At 53.9% G+C, this 15923-nt stretch overlaps 1 protein-coding gene across 5 annotated transcripts in view; it reads left to right on the top strand.

Annotated features, from left to right (window-relative positions):
- Positions 1-15040, top strand: part of GRIK5 (glutamate ionotropic receptor kainate type subunit 5) — a 56217-nt gene extending 41177 nt beyond the window's left edge. For all 5 annotated transcript variants that reach the window (XM_073890242.1, XM_073890241.1, XM_073890244.1 and 2 more), the window contains 5 exons: positions 6622-6787; positions 8073-8298; positions 10160-10288; positions 10384-10505; positions 14042-15040. In XM_073890242.1, the coding sequence (XP_073746343.1) occupies positions 6622-6787; positions 8073-8298; positions 10160-10288; positions 10384-10505; positions 14042-14470 (1072 nt within the window). In that variant the 3' untranslated portion in view covers positions 14471-15040. The remainder of the gene's footprint in view (positions 1-6621; positions 6788-8072; positions 8299-10159; positions 10289-10383; positions 10506-14041) is intronic.
- Positions 15041-15923: the final 883 nt, after the last annotated feature.

The following is a 15923-nucleotide window of genomic DNA, read 5'->3' as shown; positions in this document are numbered from 1 at the left end:
AGGGGTCAGACAGCCGCACCGACTTATAGCAGGTGCATCGGGAATGAGGAGAAGTGAAACCATTTAATAGAATTGTGTCTACACCTGAGACTTGACACTTTAAAATGGTTAGTAATTGAGTGTGTTGATACAAATACAAATCACCATGAGCGTGGTGATTTCCTAATACAACTTTTCCAAGAGTCTTGATTTGGTGATTCAGAAACCGTGAGCACGGCTGCCATTGGAGACCCGAGTTCCAAACGGTGAAGGGTTCTTGGCAAAGTTTCCAGCACAACATCCAGTCGTTCCTCAGTCTGAACAACAGATGCGTTTCTAGAAACTTTGGTTTCTGTTATAACCATGCAAAAACATTGTTAGTTTTTATGTACCAAGGAGTTAGGCTCAGAGAGTCATGTACTGGATTTTCCCTGTTGTTTAGACTGGGCTGCATTGCTGGACACCTGCCCCCATCCACTGACACCAGGAGCCATCAGGGTGCCCCATGCCTAACCAAGTGTCTTCCTCAAACACCTCCCAGGGGGCTTCCCTTGTGCTTCGAGAATGACACTGACCGAGTCCTCCCCTCCAGACCCTTCCCATGCATGTCCAACAGACATCCCCAAAACAACTTGTCCAAAACAAAGCATACATCGTTGCTTCCAAGACAGACCCCCCCTTCTGTGTCCCCCTGCTCTGTCCCCACGAGGAGTGACCTCCCCCCCCCCCTCCCCTGCAATCACCACCACCGGTCAGCCACACTGTATCCTTTGGGTCGAGGTGGTGCCTGCCTCTGTACCAGGCACTGAATAGTTTTGTCTATTCATCCCTCTGTCCTCCATTCCATCCCCACCCCAGGGCCTAACTTGGCGCTGTGCATGTGTGCTCAGCGAAGGTTAGCTGCTTGCTGTCTTCATGATGATCCACCCTGGGAGTGGGTGGTCTGGGAGGCCCTCCCAGCTTCTCCCACTGTCTTCATGCCCCACAGATCTGTATCGTCTGCGGGGAGCCTGGCCACTCTCACCTGCCAGGCAGGAGGACAGAGAGGGTCAGGGTAAGACAAGCTGCTGCTCTTGGGCTCCGTGGCGCAGTCAGCAGGTGCCTCTTCTCCCAAGTCCCCAAGACAGTGAGCACATCCACTGGTACGGCTCTTATTCCATGCCAGCTGTGGCTCACACTCTTACAAGTGCCCTGCGTGGGGCGGCCCGCCGTGGTACTTGCACCGCAGATGAGTCCAAGGTCACACGGCGAGGCAGTGAGAGAGCCAGGATTTGGGGATTTTCCAGAGATCTTTCTATTATTGATTTCTTGTTTAGTTCCACTGTGGTCAGAACATTCTCCGTAGGATTTTCATCCTTCAAAATTTATGGAGACTTGTTTTATGGCTCTGCGTATGGTCTGTCCTGGTAAATGCTCACTGTGCGGCTGTTGGTGGGTGCAGTGTGCCGTAAATGGCAATTAGGGCCAGGAGGTTGACGGTGTTATTCCAGGCTTCTCTGTCCATACTGATTTTCCGTCTGCTTGTTCTATCAATTATTGGGAGAGGGGTGTTGAAATCTCCACCCATAATTGTGGAGAAATCTTTTCAGTTCTAACAGTTTTTGCTTCATGAATTTTGAAGCTCTGTAATTAGGGGCGTAAATGTTTAGGATTGTTATGTTGTTTTGATGAAGTGATCCCTCCGTCATTATATAATGCCTCTCTTTATTCCTGGTAACATGCCTGCTCTGAAGTTACCTTTATTTGATATTAATATAGCCACTCCACCTTGCTTCCTTGCTTGCTTTCAGATTTATTTATTTTAGAGAGAGAGCAAGAGTGTGTGTGTGTGTGAGTCAGGGGAGGGCCAGAGAGAGAATCTCAAGCAGACTCCCCACTGAGCAGGGAGCCCAATTCAGGGCTTGATCCCAGGACCCCAGGATCATGACCTGAGCTGAAGGCAGATGCCTAACTGACAGAGCCACCCAGGCACCCTTAAAGTGGGTTTCTTATAGGCAGCATAGACTTAGGCCTTGGAGCAGGGTTTGGCAAACTTTTTTGATATTGGGCCGGATAGTAAATATTTTAGGCTTTGCTGACCACCCAGTCTCTGTCACAACTACTCAGCTCTGCCCGTACTCAGCAGCCAGAGATGATACATATGTGAATGAGTGTGGCTGTGTTCCAATAAAAATTTATTTATGGACACTGACACCGAAATTTGAATTTTATATGTCACATGTCATGAAGTATTGTTCTTCTTTCAGTTTCTTTTTAAACGTTTAAAAATGTGAAAACCATTCTTAGCCTGTGGGCTGTGCAAAAAGAGACAGCAAGACAGATTTGGCCTGTGGGCCATTTGCCAACCCCAGGTTGAGATCATTTACGTTTAATGCAGTTACTGTTATGGTGGGGTTTAAATCTGTCAACTTGTTACTTGTTTTTAATTTGTCCCATCTCTTTTGGCTCCCTTTTCCAACTCTTTTCTTACCTTCTTTTGGACTTACTGAGATTTTTTAGGATTCTGTTTCATGTCCACTATTGACTTATTAAGCAAACTTTTAAAAAAATTTTTTCTCAATAGTTGCTTGCTCTGGGTTTACAATATGCATCTTTAATTGTTACAAAATACTTTTAAGTAACATGCTACTACTTCACATAAAATGAAGATCCTTAGGGTGCCCAGGTGGCTCAGTCGTTAAACGTGTGCCTTCGGCTCAGGTCATGATCCCGGGGTCCTGGGATGGAGCCCCGCATCGGGCTCCCTGCTCTGCGGGAAGCCTGCTTCTCGCTCTCCCACTCCCCCTGCTTGTGGTCCCTCTCTCGCTATGTCTTTCTGTCAAATAAATAAAATCTTAAAAAAAAGGGTGACGATCCTTCCAGCAGTATTCCATCTCTCCCATCCTTTGAGCTACTCTTATCATATGTATTACTTCTATTTATCTTTCAAACTGCACGGCATGTGAAGTTTATATGTGTGTGTGTGTGTTTGCTTAAGCAGTAAATCTCTTTAATTTTTATTTTTTTAAGGTTTTATTTATTAGAGAGAGACAGAGCACGAGTCGTGGGGTAGAGGGAGAGGGAGAAGCAGACTCCCCACTGAGCAGGGAGCCCGATGTGGGACTCGATCCCAGGATCCTAGGATCATGACCTGAGCCGAAGGCAGATGCTTAACAACTGAGCCACCCAGGCGCTCCATCACAATAAATGTCTTTTAAAAGAGATTTTTCAGGGGTGCCTGACTGGCTTAGTCAGTGAAGCATGCAACTCTTGATCTCAGGGTTGTGAGTTTGAGCCCCACATGGGTGTAGAGGTTACTTAAAAACAAAATCTTTTTTTAAAAATGTGAAGAGATTTTTTAAATGAGGAGTATGTCTTTTACATTTACCCACACTTCCAATATTTCTGGTGTTCTTCATTGCTTCATGTGCATCCAAATTTCCATTTAGTATTATTTGCCTTTTGCCTGAAGAACTTCCTATAACATTTCTTTCATTTTTTAAAAGAGATTTTATTTTTAAGTAATCTCCACACCCAATGTGAGGCTAGAACCCACAATCCAAGATTGAGAGTCGCACGCTCCTCCAGCTGAGCCAGCCAGGCACTGACCACCCCCCCATAATATTTCTTGAAGTGCTGATCTATTGGCAGTTAATTCTCCCAGCTTTTGTTTGTACGAAAAATTTGCTAGTGTATTTTCTTCTTTGGAGGATCTTTTTGATGGATATAGAATACAAGATTGACAGGTTGTTTTTCCCTTTCAGCACATTGTTGCGTGGTCTCCTGACTCTCTGACAAGAAGTCTGTTGTCACTCTTATTTTGATCCTTCATGTATGTTTCCTTCCCTTTGGCTGCTATTTTAAATATTTTATTTTGGGCGCCTGGGTGGCTCAGATGGTTGGGCGTCTGCCTTCGGCTCGGGTCATGATCCCGGGGTCCTGGGATCGAGTGCCGCATCGGGCTCCCTGCTCCTTGGGAGCCTGCTTCTCCCTCTGCTTCTCTCTCTCTCTCTCCCCCCCTCTGTCTCTCATGAATAAATAAATAAAATCTTAAAATATATATTTTATTTTATTTTTTTAAGATTTTATTTATTTTTTTACAGAGAGTGAGAGTGCACACAAACGGGGAGTGGAAGGCAGTGGGAGGGGGAGAAGCAGGCTTCTCTCGGAGCAGGGAGCCCAATGCGGGGCTCGATCCCAGGACCCTGGGGTTATGACCTGAGCTGAAGACAGACGCTTAACTGACTGAGTCACCCAGGCGCCCCACTTTTTTTTCTTCAAGATTTATTTGAGAGAGAGAGAAAGAGAGCACAGGAGGGAGGGGCAGAAGGAGAAGAGAATCTTAAGCAGACTCAGCACTGAGTGAGGAGCCTGATGTGGGGCTCGATCTCATGACCCTGAGATCACGACTTGAGCCAAAACCAAGTCCGATGCTTACCAGATGGTGCCGCCTAGGCACCCGTTTTATACTTTCTTTTTTCAAGATTTATGTATTTATTTGAGAGAGAAAGAGAGAGTTCTGGCTGCTTTTAAGATATTCTTTAGGGGCCCCTGGGTGGCTCAGTCGGTGAAGCATCTAACTCTTGATTTTTCTCAGGTCATGATCTCAGTGTAGTGGGACTGCCCTGCGTCAGCCGCCACGCTGAGCACAGAGCCTGCTTAATATTCTCTCTCTCCCTCTGCCCACCTCCCAGCTCATGTACTCCCTCTCTAAAAAAGAAAAAAAAAAGATATTCTCCTTATCACTGGTTTTCAGTGATTGATTACAATGTGACTTGATGTGTTTTGTGTGTATGTGTGTTTATCCTACTTCGGTTTTATTGAGCTTCTTAGATCAGCCAGTTTATAATTTTTATCAGATTTGGGAAAGTTTTGACCGTTACTTCTTCAAATACTTTTTTCTGTTATGCTCTTCCTTTTCTCTCCTTATGGGACGCCAATCACATAGGTAAAGACCACTTGATATTCTTCCTCAGGCCACTCAGGCTTTGTGCTCATTTTCAGTCACTTTTTCCCTTCTCTGGCTTCAATGTGGTTAGATTCATTGCTGTCTTCCAATTCTCTGTTCTTTTCTGCTGCAGTTTCTGATCTATGTAATCCCTTCCAGTAAAATTCCCCATTCAGATGTCATATATTTAATCTCTAGATTTTCTATTTGCTCCTTTTTTATATTTCTCTCTAATTGCGTTCCAGTTTTTCTTTATATCCTTGAGAATTCTGAATATATCTATAATAGCTATTTAATACCCTCATCTGCTAATTCCATCATTCTGCCAATTCTGGGTCTATTTCAATTGAGTGATTTTTCTCTCACAGTTTCCTGCACCTTTTTTTTTTTTTTTAAGATTTATTTATTTGAAAGAGAGTGCGTGAGGAAGGGCAGAGGGAGAGGGAGAGAGAAACCTTAGCAGACTCCAAGGTGAGCACAGAGCCTGACGCGAGGCACAATCTCACAACCCTGAGATCAGACCTGAGCTAAAACCAAGAGTCAGACACTTAACCAGCTGCGCCATCCAGGCGCCCAATATCTGGTAATTTTTTATTGGATGACAGACATTGTGAAGTTTACATTGTTTACGTTGTTGAATGTATTACTTTAAAGAGTCTTGGACTTTCTCTGACAGGCAGTTAAGTTTCTTGTGGATAATTTTGATTCTTTCCAGGACTGTTTTTCAGCTTTTTGAGGGCAGGTCTGGCATGGCCTTTATTCTAGGGCTGACTTAACTCTGTAATGTGTTGTCCTTTGGGGTCTTTGCTGAATGTCTCACATATTCAGTGAGATCTCACTACTCTGGCTGGAGAGAGCTCAAAAAATTCCTGGCCCTATGTGAACCTTGGGAATTGTTGTCTTTGTTTGTGTAAGACTTTATTTATTTATTTGACAGAGAGAGAGAGCGAGAGCACAAGCAGACTCCCCACTGAGCAGGGAGCCCAATGTGGGACTTGATCCCAGGTCTCTAGGATCATGACCTGAACTGAAGACAGATGCTTAGCTGACTAAGCCACCCAGGCACCCCGAGTTGTTGTCTTTGAAAGCAGTTCTTCTCTGGTCTCTTGGAGTTTCACCCTATGCATACCCAGATCTATATTCAGCCAAAGGTTCAAAGGGACTCTGTGTAGATTTCTGGAACCCTCTCTCTCTGTGCAGCTCCCTCTTCTTGGATTCTCTGTCCCACAAATTCTAGCCATGTGGGCCTCTCTGATCGCCACTTCTGCAACTCAGTGAGATGGCCAGACTGGGTTTCCCTTCCTGGCACTGAAGTCTATAAATTACATTCAGCCAGACAGCCTGGGCAATGATACATCTCACTTCATTGCTTTGTTTTTTTTCCCCTTCAGGGATTACAGCCCTGTGATGCCTATTGTCCTGTGTCTTTAAATAGTTTTCTATATTCTGTCCAGTTTTCTAGTTGTTCACGGTGGGAGGGTATTTTCAGGATATCTTATTCTCTGATTTCTGGAAGTGGAAGCCTCTGGAAGCAATATTAAACCCAGAGAGTCTGGCCCCAGCATCTGTGCTTGCAGCCTTCTCACAAGTCAGCAGTCGCTGAGCCTTCTAGATGCCGAGGTCATTGAGAGGGACACCACCAACAGGGTGTACGGCCACAGTGGGAGGGTGGCAGGCATGGCTCCAGACTATGGCTCACTCTTTCTACCCATCAGGTGGGCCTTCACCTTGATCATCATCTCCTCCTACACGGCCAACCTGGCCGCCTTCCTCACTGTACAGCGCATGGAGGTGCCCGTGGAGTCAGCCGATGACCTGGCCGACCAGACAAACATTGAGTATGGGACCATCCATGCTGGCTCCACCATGACCTTCTTTCAGGTGGGGCCTTTGACCTTGCCCGGGCTTGGTACCCCCACCACGTGTAGCCGCCCAGGGTGGGGCTGGGCAGGGCCTCCTGGCTCAAAGGGATTGATGGTGGCAACAGTCAGGGAGGCTGGGGAGCAGAAGACACACTTGGGGTGTCACTGGGAGTGTTGCTGTCTGGCTGGGGAAAGTGGACTCTCACCCAGGGAATAGAAGGGAACAGATAGAGGATCTGGTGTCATATCAGTGCTAGACAGGCCAAATGGGAGTCATGGAAGCTGCTGGAAGTGTCAGGCCTGGGAGAATGGGCCAGCAGAGAGGAGGGCAAGGCCCTTCAAGGTGAAAGGAGCCTGTCCCTATGTATTAGGGGGCAGTGGGAAGGAATCAAAAGGAAAACAAGCCTGGCAAGGAGGTTTGGGTGACTGCGTGATAGCAGAGGTCCCAAATGCCAGGATAGGGCTGAGACTAGAACCTGTAAGTGGGGAGGTGGGAATGGTCACTGAGCTGGGGTGACCCATTTAGAGCTGGAAGTTCCCTCTGGGGCAGGTGGGAGTAGACTAATGGTCTGAGGGAGGCTGGGGTTGGGAGGGGGCCCCTGGCTGAAGCATGAAGGAGAAGATGGCTGAATTCCCAGGCCTCCCAGGTGGGTCACGGGCCGGTGTGCAGCTGCGAGACCAGAAAAGTAGGTTTGACAGATTGCTGAGCCCTGGGGAGGGTCCTACGGGGCACGTAGGGAGAGCAGTGTCTGGATCTCAGATCAAAGAAGGAGGGCAGGGGGTGTCGGAAGCAGTGGCAGGGGGTGGTCATCCTGAGCCTAGCCTCCACATGCCTCCCCCTCAAAGCTTGTAGAGGCATTCCCCAGAAGGTTCCTGCTGGGCCTGAAGAAAGTAAACTGTCCTATTTGGCATGGATGCAGGTCTCCCCGACTCAGGCTGGGCCCTGGGTAAATTTGGGGTTGAGCTTCTGCGTATAAGGCCTGGGAATGCTGGGAAGACAGGGCTGGGTGTCAGGCCAAGCCAGGTCCATGGGTGGAAGAGAGGACAGGCTGGAGATAGACCGCCATGGCCCCTTCTTCCCAAGCCTTTGGTCCTCAGGGTCCTCGCTGGGCTGGTGGGCATGTGGATACCTTGGACCTGGCCTTGAGCCGTCTGTCTGTCTCGTCCCTTTCTGCGTTTCGCTCTTTCTGTCTCCTTCTGGTCTCCTCACTCGCTCTCCGGTTGAGAGAAACTTCCTGGAGGGCAGGGGACAGGGCTGAGGGGAAAGACCCTCACCTGACTTCCCCTGTGCCCCCTCTGGCCAGAATTCACGGTACCAGACATACCAGCGTATGTGGAACTACATGCAGTCAAAGCAACCCAGTGTGTTTGTCAAGAGCACGGAAGAAGGCATCGCCCGTGTTCTCAACTCCCGCTACGCCTTCCTGCTCGAGTCCACCATGAACGAGTACCACCGGCGGCTCAACTGCAACCTCACCCAGATCGGGGGCCTCCTCGACACCAAGGGCTACGGCATTGGCATGCCACTGGGTATGGAGCAGTGGGGCTGGGGGTGTCTGGACGGGGCAGCCAGAACCAGGCCACGTGGGCGGGCCGGGGGCTGGGCCAGGCCCTCCCTGTGGCAGGCTGGGTATGTCGTGCGTGTCATGCGCGGCCTCCTGGCTGCATGTCACCATCCTGGACCTCCACACTCGACCTGCAAACACAGGTCTAGCAGCAGTCAGTTCCGGCCCTACGTCGCCGCTGGGAGAACCCAGGGAGACTGGGTACAACCCAGTACTTATGGGCCGTGACACTTGCCACCTTCCCCATTGGCCTGAGGACTCCTTGAGGGTGAAGACCTGGTTTTATGTGCCTCACGTTCTCTGCATGGCACCCACAGCCTGGCTCAGCGCAGTGCTGAGAATATGGATGATGGACAGAGGGAGGGAGGTCTGAGGGAGGAATGGATGGATCTGCCAGGGAGACTTGGACATGCTTTTCCAGGGCCCAGTGCTGGAAACCCACCAATTTTATCACCAGATCTTGACATCTTGGCTTTTAAATCCATGTCTCTGCTGCTGACTGCCGTGTTAGTTATCTGTTACTATGTAACAAATTACCTCAAATCTTAGCAGCTTTGGGCTTATCTCAGTGCTGGGCCAGGGAAGTAGTGTAGCCCGGTGCTTTGGGGGCAGGCTCTGGAGTCACACTGACCTGCATTCACATCCCAGCTCCCTCCCTGACTCTGCATGACCCTAGGCAAGAATGCCACCTGCCTCATCCAGAGGATGGGGGTGGTAACACCTGGTAATAACCAGGATCAGGAGAGACTTGAATTAATGTCTGTAAACCAAGGATCTGGCACATAGTGGGTGCCTGATAAATACTAATGCCTCCACTCACCCATATCCCTGGTTCCTGGCCCCTGGCAGGTGCTTAAGAAGGGTCATAGCGAATGAAGAAATGAGTCCAGGATAGGACATGTGTGGGGTGTTTGGAACCTAAGGGTGGTTTAAGGCGAGGATCCGAGGGTAGGAAGGAGGAGGGGGGGTCAGGGGTTGAGGCCAGGCAGAGGAGATTCATTCACTGAGCAGACTGTCGGATGCCCCGCTGCGTGCCAGGCACAGTGCTGCATGCTGGGATCCCACAGCAGGGAGCCGCCGAGCCCCCAGCCTGCTGCCTTCCACCAGGGACACAGGCAGTAGGTAGACAATAAACACGCGGGGCTTTATTAAGCGATACCAGGTGGTCACAACTGCTCTGAAGTAAATTCAGGGGATGAGACTGATGGCGGCGGGGCGGGGGGCTTGGTGCCATTTTAAGGGAAGTTGATCAGAAGAGACCCCTTGAGGCACCATGTGAGTAGAGCCCTGAGTGACCGTGAGGGAAGGAACATTACAGGCAGAAGTCCTAAGGTGGGATTGTGTCTGGAGGACTCGAGGAACAGCCCGGAGGCTGGTGTGGCCGGAGCTGCGAGCAGCTGGGGGAGCAGAAGCCCCAGGTGGTGGGGCGAGTGAACACAGGATCTCTAGGCTGAGGGAAGGAGGACCGGGTTCTCTCTGCATCCGGAAGCCACTGGAGAATTTTGAGCACCAGAGAGATGAGATCTAGAACTCTGTTTCTGAAGTTGTCCCTCTGGCTGCTGTGTTCGGAAGAGCCTGGGTGGGTGGTGAGGAGAGCTGCAGGGAGGGGACCGTGACGAATGTGACATGCGGTGTAGTGGGGGCTTGGCCCAGGGTGGTCGCAGGGGAGGTCAAGGCAAGCGGTGGTCAGACTCGAAGGTGGACAGAGGACCCGGGGATGTGGTGGAGGCAGGAGGAAGGGGCCATGCTGAGGGCACGGTGGGGGTTTGGGTGGGCAGCGCTCCAGGGCCCCAATGGCCAGTCCATCCCTTGTGTGTCTGGTCCAGGCTCCCCATTCCGGGATGAGATCACTTTGGCCATCCTGCAGCTTCAGGAGAACAACCGGCTGGAGATCCTGAAGCGCAAGTGGTGGGAGGGGGGCCGGTGCCCCAAGGAGGAGGATCATCGCGCTAAAGGTCAGCTGCCCCGCACACCGTGCCATTCCCGAAGCCCCCTGCAGCCCCCGTGCCCACACAGCCCCGACCCCGTGGCTCTCCCCCTGCACCCCCAGGTTTGGGCATGGAGAACATTGGTGGCATTTTTGTCGTGCTCATCTGTGGCCTCATCATTGCTGTCTTTGTGGCGGTCATGGAATTCATTTGGTCCACGCGGAGGTCGGCGGAGTCCGAAGAGGTGAGGGGGTTGGTGAAGGGGGTGGGGGAGAACTGGGGTGCCCGCAGTGGAGGGGCATGGAGATCATGGCCTCGGTAGCCTTCCTGGAGGAACGTCAGAGGCAGCGAGGAGCTGGGAGTGGGGAGGGGACAGGACCTGAGAGACCCCCCCCCCGGGGTGGAACCATAGGGGGTTCAAGAGGAGGTGGGTGCAGACAGAAGGGAGAAGGGAGCCAAGTGTGAGGAAGGCCAGAGGAGGAAAAGCAGCAGGGACAGAGGTGAGGGTGAAGGGGAAAGGAGGAGAGAGGATGGGGGGAGGGGCAGGGGGTGAAGCAAGGAGAAATGAGAGGTGGGTGGGGCTGGAAGATGACCGGCTGGTCTCAGCAGCTGCCCAGTGACACTCCTCCATTCTCAGCCCCACGGCTGGCCCTGTGAGCTCCACCTCCCCTCCCCCCAAGCCCCCAGCCTCTCCCCCTCCTCACCTGGGCTGATGACCTTGCTTCCACCTAGAGGAGTCTGAGGAGAGCATGCAGGCCTCTCCACATCTGCTTTCTCCACAAGCCGGTCGGTTACTCCCGGCTGAGGCGCCCTCCCCAGTGCCCCCATCTCCTCTCCTGCCCTCCCAAGGACATCCCTCCCCCCATTGGCAGTTTCCTCCTCTGTGTTGGATCAGGGCTGTCCGCATACAAATGTGCTGTCATCTCCCCCATCTTCCAGAATTATCTCTTGACCCCCCTTCCCCTCCCAGACACCACTCCACTTCTCCCCTAACCTTACAGCCTGGAAAGAGTATGTCTCCCTGCTGCTTCAGTTCCCCCTCTGCATTCACTCTTGAAGGAATGCCCGTCCAGCTGTCGTCCCCACCCCCGCATTGAAGCCACTCGACCCCAGCGACCCACGTCCCAGACTGCCCAGGTTTCAGGCCTCACCATATGTGAGGTGGCAGTAGGCTTTAGCACAGCTGATCACTGTCCTCAAAACCCTCTCTTCAGGGCTCATGCCTCACTTTTCCCCTTCCTCTGCGGCCAGTCCTTTGTCAAGGGGCTCTTGGGCTCCTTCCTGGACCCTTTTCTGGCTTTCTCCAGCCCCTTGGGGATCCCATCCAGCCAAATGGTTTGTGGGGCCACCGATGTGCTATATGACCTGCATTATTTATTAACATATAACACCCTAAAATTTAGCAGCTTCAAACAGCACACTTACATCAGTTTACAGTTTCTATGGGTCAGAAATCTGGGAACAGCTTAGCTGGGTGGTTCTGGCTACCAGGGTCGCTAGGGAGGTCATGGTCATGCCGTTGGCCGAAGGTTTGCCTGGGGCCAGAGGGTCTGCTTCCAAGGTGGTGTACCATCTCCAGATGCACTTGCAGGATTTTGATTTATGGTGACTAAGTGATGACACAGAGAGGCCAGTGCTATTGAAAGGAGATTTGTATCACTTACGCTTCCCAGGAGGGCTCATGCCACACGGCACCGGGCCGCAGGGGAAGCACCGGGCTTTGTCGGGAGCTGGAGCTGGGGGAACGCCTAGGCCTCGGACCTCACTGGGGTTTCTGCACGAAAAGGCAGGGCTGGCAGGGAAAGCAGCTCAGAATTGGCCAGTGTGGCTAATGTTGATGGGCTCTGGGCTAGAGGGGTGGTCTCTAGTGGTATGGACCTGGTCCTGGGTGATTCAGGGCAGCTGGGCGTGAGAGTTAGGTTAAGTGAGTGGGGAGGGGAGAGGTATTGGGATTGGCTGGTTTGTATATGAAAGGTGGGCTCCCAGCCCTTTGCTCTCCCTGAGAATTGTCTAGCTCTGGGAGGGCCAGTTTCTCCCTGGCCAGCAAGGTTCTTTTTTTTCTTTTTTTAAAGATTTTATTTATTTATTTGAGACAGAGAGAATGAGAGAGAGAGAGCACATGAGAGGGGGGAGGGTCAGAGGGAGAAGCAGACTCCCCGCTGAGCGGGGAGCCCGAGATGCGGGACTCGATCCAGGGACTCCAGGATCGTGACCTGAGCCGAAGGCAGTCGCTTAACCAACTGAGCCACCCAGGCGCCCTGGCCAGCAAGGTTCTTAAGATGTCAGAACATCCTGAGGTAGAGTAAAGAACAGGAGGAACACACACTCCCCTGGCAGTTGACGGGAGGCCTCCAGCCCTCACACAGGGACCTTCTCCATAGGGCTGCTTGGGTGTCCTCACACCATGGCAGCTGACTTCCCCCAGAGAGAGTGATCCAAGGGTGAACCCAGCAGAGGTCAAAACATCAGCTGACTAGTCAGCTGACTAGCTGTATTCTGAGGGTCACACAGCAGCCCCGATACAAAGGCAGAGGGGACTACGGGGGGGGGGGCGGGAACACTGGACGGCAGGACCCTGGAGGCCGCCTGCCTTAACCCCCGCAGGCGCCTCCCTCACAGGGACCTCTCCCCAGACCCAAGCTTTGTACACTCAGCCCCATACTCCACACCTCCCCGTGGATGTCTGACAGATAACCCATGGAACATCACGTGGCCAATGCAGAGCTCCTGCCCATGCACCAGACACCACCATCATTCCGTTGCTCAGGCCAAGATGGGATTACCCTTCACTCTCCCCTCGCTCTCAGCCAGTCCTGTTGGCTTCACCTTCAAAACATACCCAGAATCCAGCCCCTTCTCACCTGCTTGGCCACTGCCACTCGGCTTGCCCTTGGCCTCCCTAGTCTGTTCTCAACACAGTGGAAGTACCACAGTCCTCAAAGCTCCCCAGTGCCCCCCACCTGATTGGGAATAAAAGCCAAAGCCTTACAGCAGTCTTGGGGCCTCATTGCTCCTCTGACCTCCTCTTCCTCTGTTCCCGAGTCCCCCATTCCAGCCCCCCTGCCCTGCTGGTGGTTCCCCCCACCCCCCAGCACCTCTGTCCGGCTCAGGCATTTGCCTGCTCTCCTCCCAGGCTCCAGGGCTCACCCAGCACTGCCTTTCAGTCGCAGTGAAGCTCCTCTTCGCCATGAGTGTTCCCTGACGTCCCTACTCTAGATGCAGCGTCACCCCACCTCTCTTCCCGATTTTATTTTTCTCCAAAGCACTCATCACCAGCTAACCTGCTACCTACATTTACAGCTTTGTTATTTATTTATTTTTGTCTCTGCACGCTGGAAATCAACTTCCATGAGGGCAGGGACTTCCGTCTGTTTTGTTCTCTGCATACAGCAGGCGCTCAGTAAATGTCTTGCAATCATGGTAGCGTGAATGAGAGGCAGAAGATGGAAGACAAGCAGGAGGTAGTCAGACTGGGGAGTGATAAGAGAGGGAAAGAGAGGAGCCTAGATAGGAGGTAAGGGCGGACTCGGGGAGAACCCCGGAGAACGGAAGGGGAGAGAGAAGCGGAGAGACAGGAGTGGAGAGGCTAGGCCGAGAGGTGAGACAGGCAGAGCCCGGGAAGAGCCGAGGCTGAGAGAGGAACGGAGAGGAGGAGTGGAGCTGGGGGAGGCCGGGAGGGGAGAGAAGACGCAGAAGCCGGGCGAGGGGGCGGCGGCGAGGAGGGCGCTCTCCTCGCGGGTCGGCCGGTGACCACCGCGCCCCGCCCTGCGCCGCCCACAGGTGTCGGTGTGCCAGGAGATGCTGCAGGAGCTGCGGCACGCGGTGTCTTGCCGCAAGACGTCGCGTTCCCGTCGGCGCCGGCGCCCGGGCGGCCCGAGCCGGGCCCTGCTGTCGCTGCGCGCGGTCCGCGAGATGCGCCTCAGCAACGGCAAGCTCTACTCGGCCGGCGCGGGCGGGGATTCGGGCGGCGCGCACGGGGGCCCCCAGCGCCTCCTGGACGACCCCGGGCCGCCCGGCGGGGCCCGGCCCTCCGCCCCCACGCCCTGCACCCACGTGCGCGTTTGCCAGGAGTGCCGGCGCATCCAGGCGCTGCGGGCGTCCGGGGCTGGCGCGCCCCCGCGTGGCCTGGGCGCCCCCGCCGAAGCCACCAGTCCGCCCCGGCCGCGGCCCGGCCCCGCGGGCCCCCGCGAGCTGGCCGAGCACGAGTGACCACGGGCGGAGCCGGGCTGGCGGCCGGACTGATGGCAGGGACGGGGCCCGCCCCAGGCCCGGGCCGCCCCCGCTTCCCTAGTGGACAAGGGACGGGACTTGTGCCCCCGGTGCGCCGGACGCCGCGATTTTGCCTTCGGCTCACCGTGAAGTCCGAGGCCCGGCTCCGGAGCCTGCCTGCGCCCCCTAGTGGACTCATCAGAGGGTGCCGCGGACCCTGCACTCCGCCCCCGACTGCGGACAAGAGCGCAGGAACCGAGGACTTCAGGGGGCCCGGGATTGCGGGGCCGTTCCAGAAGCGGAAAGCAGTCCGCGAGGAGAGCCCCAACCTGGGACTGCTCAGGCTCCCCAAGACTTGACACAGCCCTCCCCACTTCTGGAGGAGGGGAGGGCCTCTGGGCAGATGGGTGTCCCTTGGCGCCCCTCAACTCTTCTCTTTCTCTCTTTTTTTTGGGGAGAAACCTCGGAATTTCTATGAGACCCCCCCAGGGAGGAGGTCAGTTGGGCCCCCATCCCTCCCCCTGCCACACCCCAGTCCCTGTTGGAATAAAAAAAAGAACAAAATCCCAAAACTGGGGATACCTGGGTCTCATTTCCTGGGGGTGTGAGGGCATGAAAGGGTCGGGCTCCCCAGAGAGTCTGCTGAGAAACACACGGGATGGTCACTCCTGGACTCTCTCCACCCTTGGGCCCTGCCCTCAGGCAGCAGGTCAGCCCGGGTCCTGGCAGCTGGCTCCTCTCACTGACCTTCTCTCAGGACAGAGGGAGACTGTGACAGGGACCCTGAGACAGATGGAGAAAGATGCAGGGATCTGGAGAGGCGGAGACACCAGGGAACAGAGACACAGAAAGACAGAAACCAGATGGGGTTGGGGGGAGGGGAGGGTGAGTGAACTGCTTAGTGTGGCGGTGCCTGGGGCGGCCACACCTTGACAAGTGTGTGCTGGGGCCAGGGTGATTTGGTGACTTTTTAATTGTGGGCATGTGTGTGTATGTGCGCCCGTGAGGCCGTCTTCAACTCTGTGAGTGTGACCCCGTGTTTCTGCTGAAAGTGTGCCTCCCCAGCCCCCAAGAGAGGAAGTGGGAAATCCCAGTGCGGGGGGGGGGGGGTGGTGGCGGCAGGGCTGGTTGAGCAGGGATAGGGGGGGGTCTGCTTTCTGTCCCCGCCCCCCCCCCCCCCGCCCCGCTGGAGGTTTCCACTGGAAACTGCAGCTGAGAAAGGACGAGTGAAGGTCACACAGCAAGAGCCATAACGAGGCCGAGTAGAAGGGGGAGACAGAGATGGGGAGAGAGAGGAAGAGATGGGGCAGGGGTGGGGGAGAGACTAGGAGGGGCCCGAGGGGGACGGGGAGAGGCAGAGGGAGACGCCGTGATTAGGTGAGATGGAATGGAGAAGGGGTCAAGAGACTGAGACAGGCAGGGAGACAGATGAAGCAGGGAAGTTAAGAGACCC

This window comes from Callorhinus ursinus, unplaced genomic scaffold, assembly GCF_003265705.2.
Source record: "Callorhinus ursinus isolate GAN/ISIS: 27379988/994484 unplaced genomic scaffold, GSC_fseal_2.0 scaffold134, whole genome shotgun sequence".
In the NCBI taxonomy this organism is placed as follows: Eukaryota; Metazoa; Chordata; class Mammalia; order Carnivora; family Otariidae; genus Callorhinus; species Callorhinus ursinus.
This window is presented reverse-complemented; position numbering and strand designations above follow the sequence as displayed.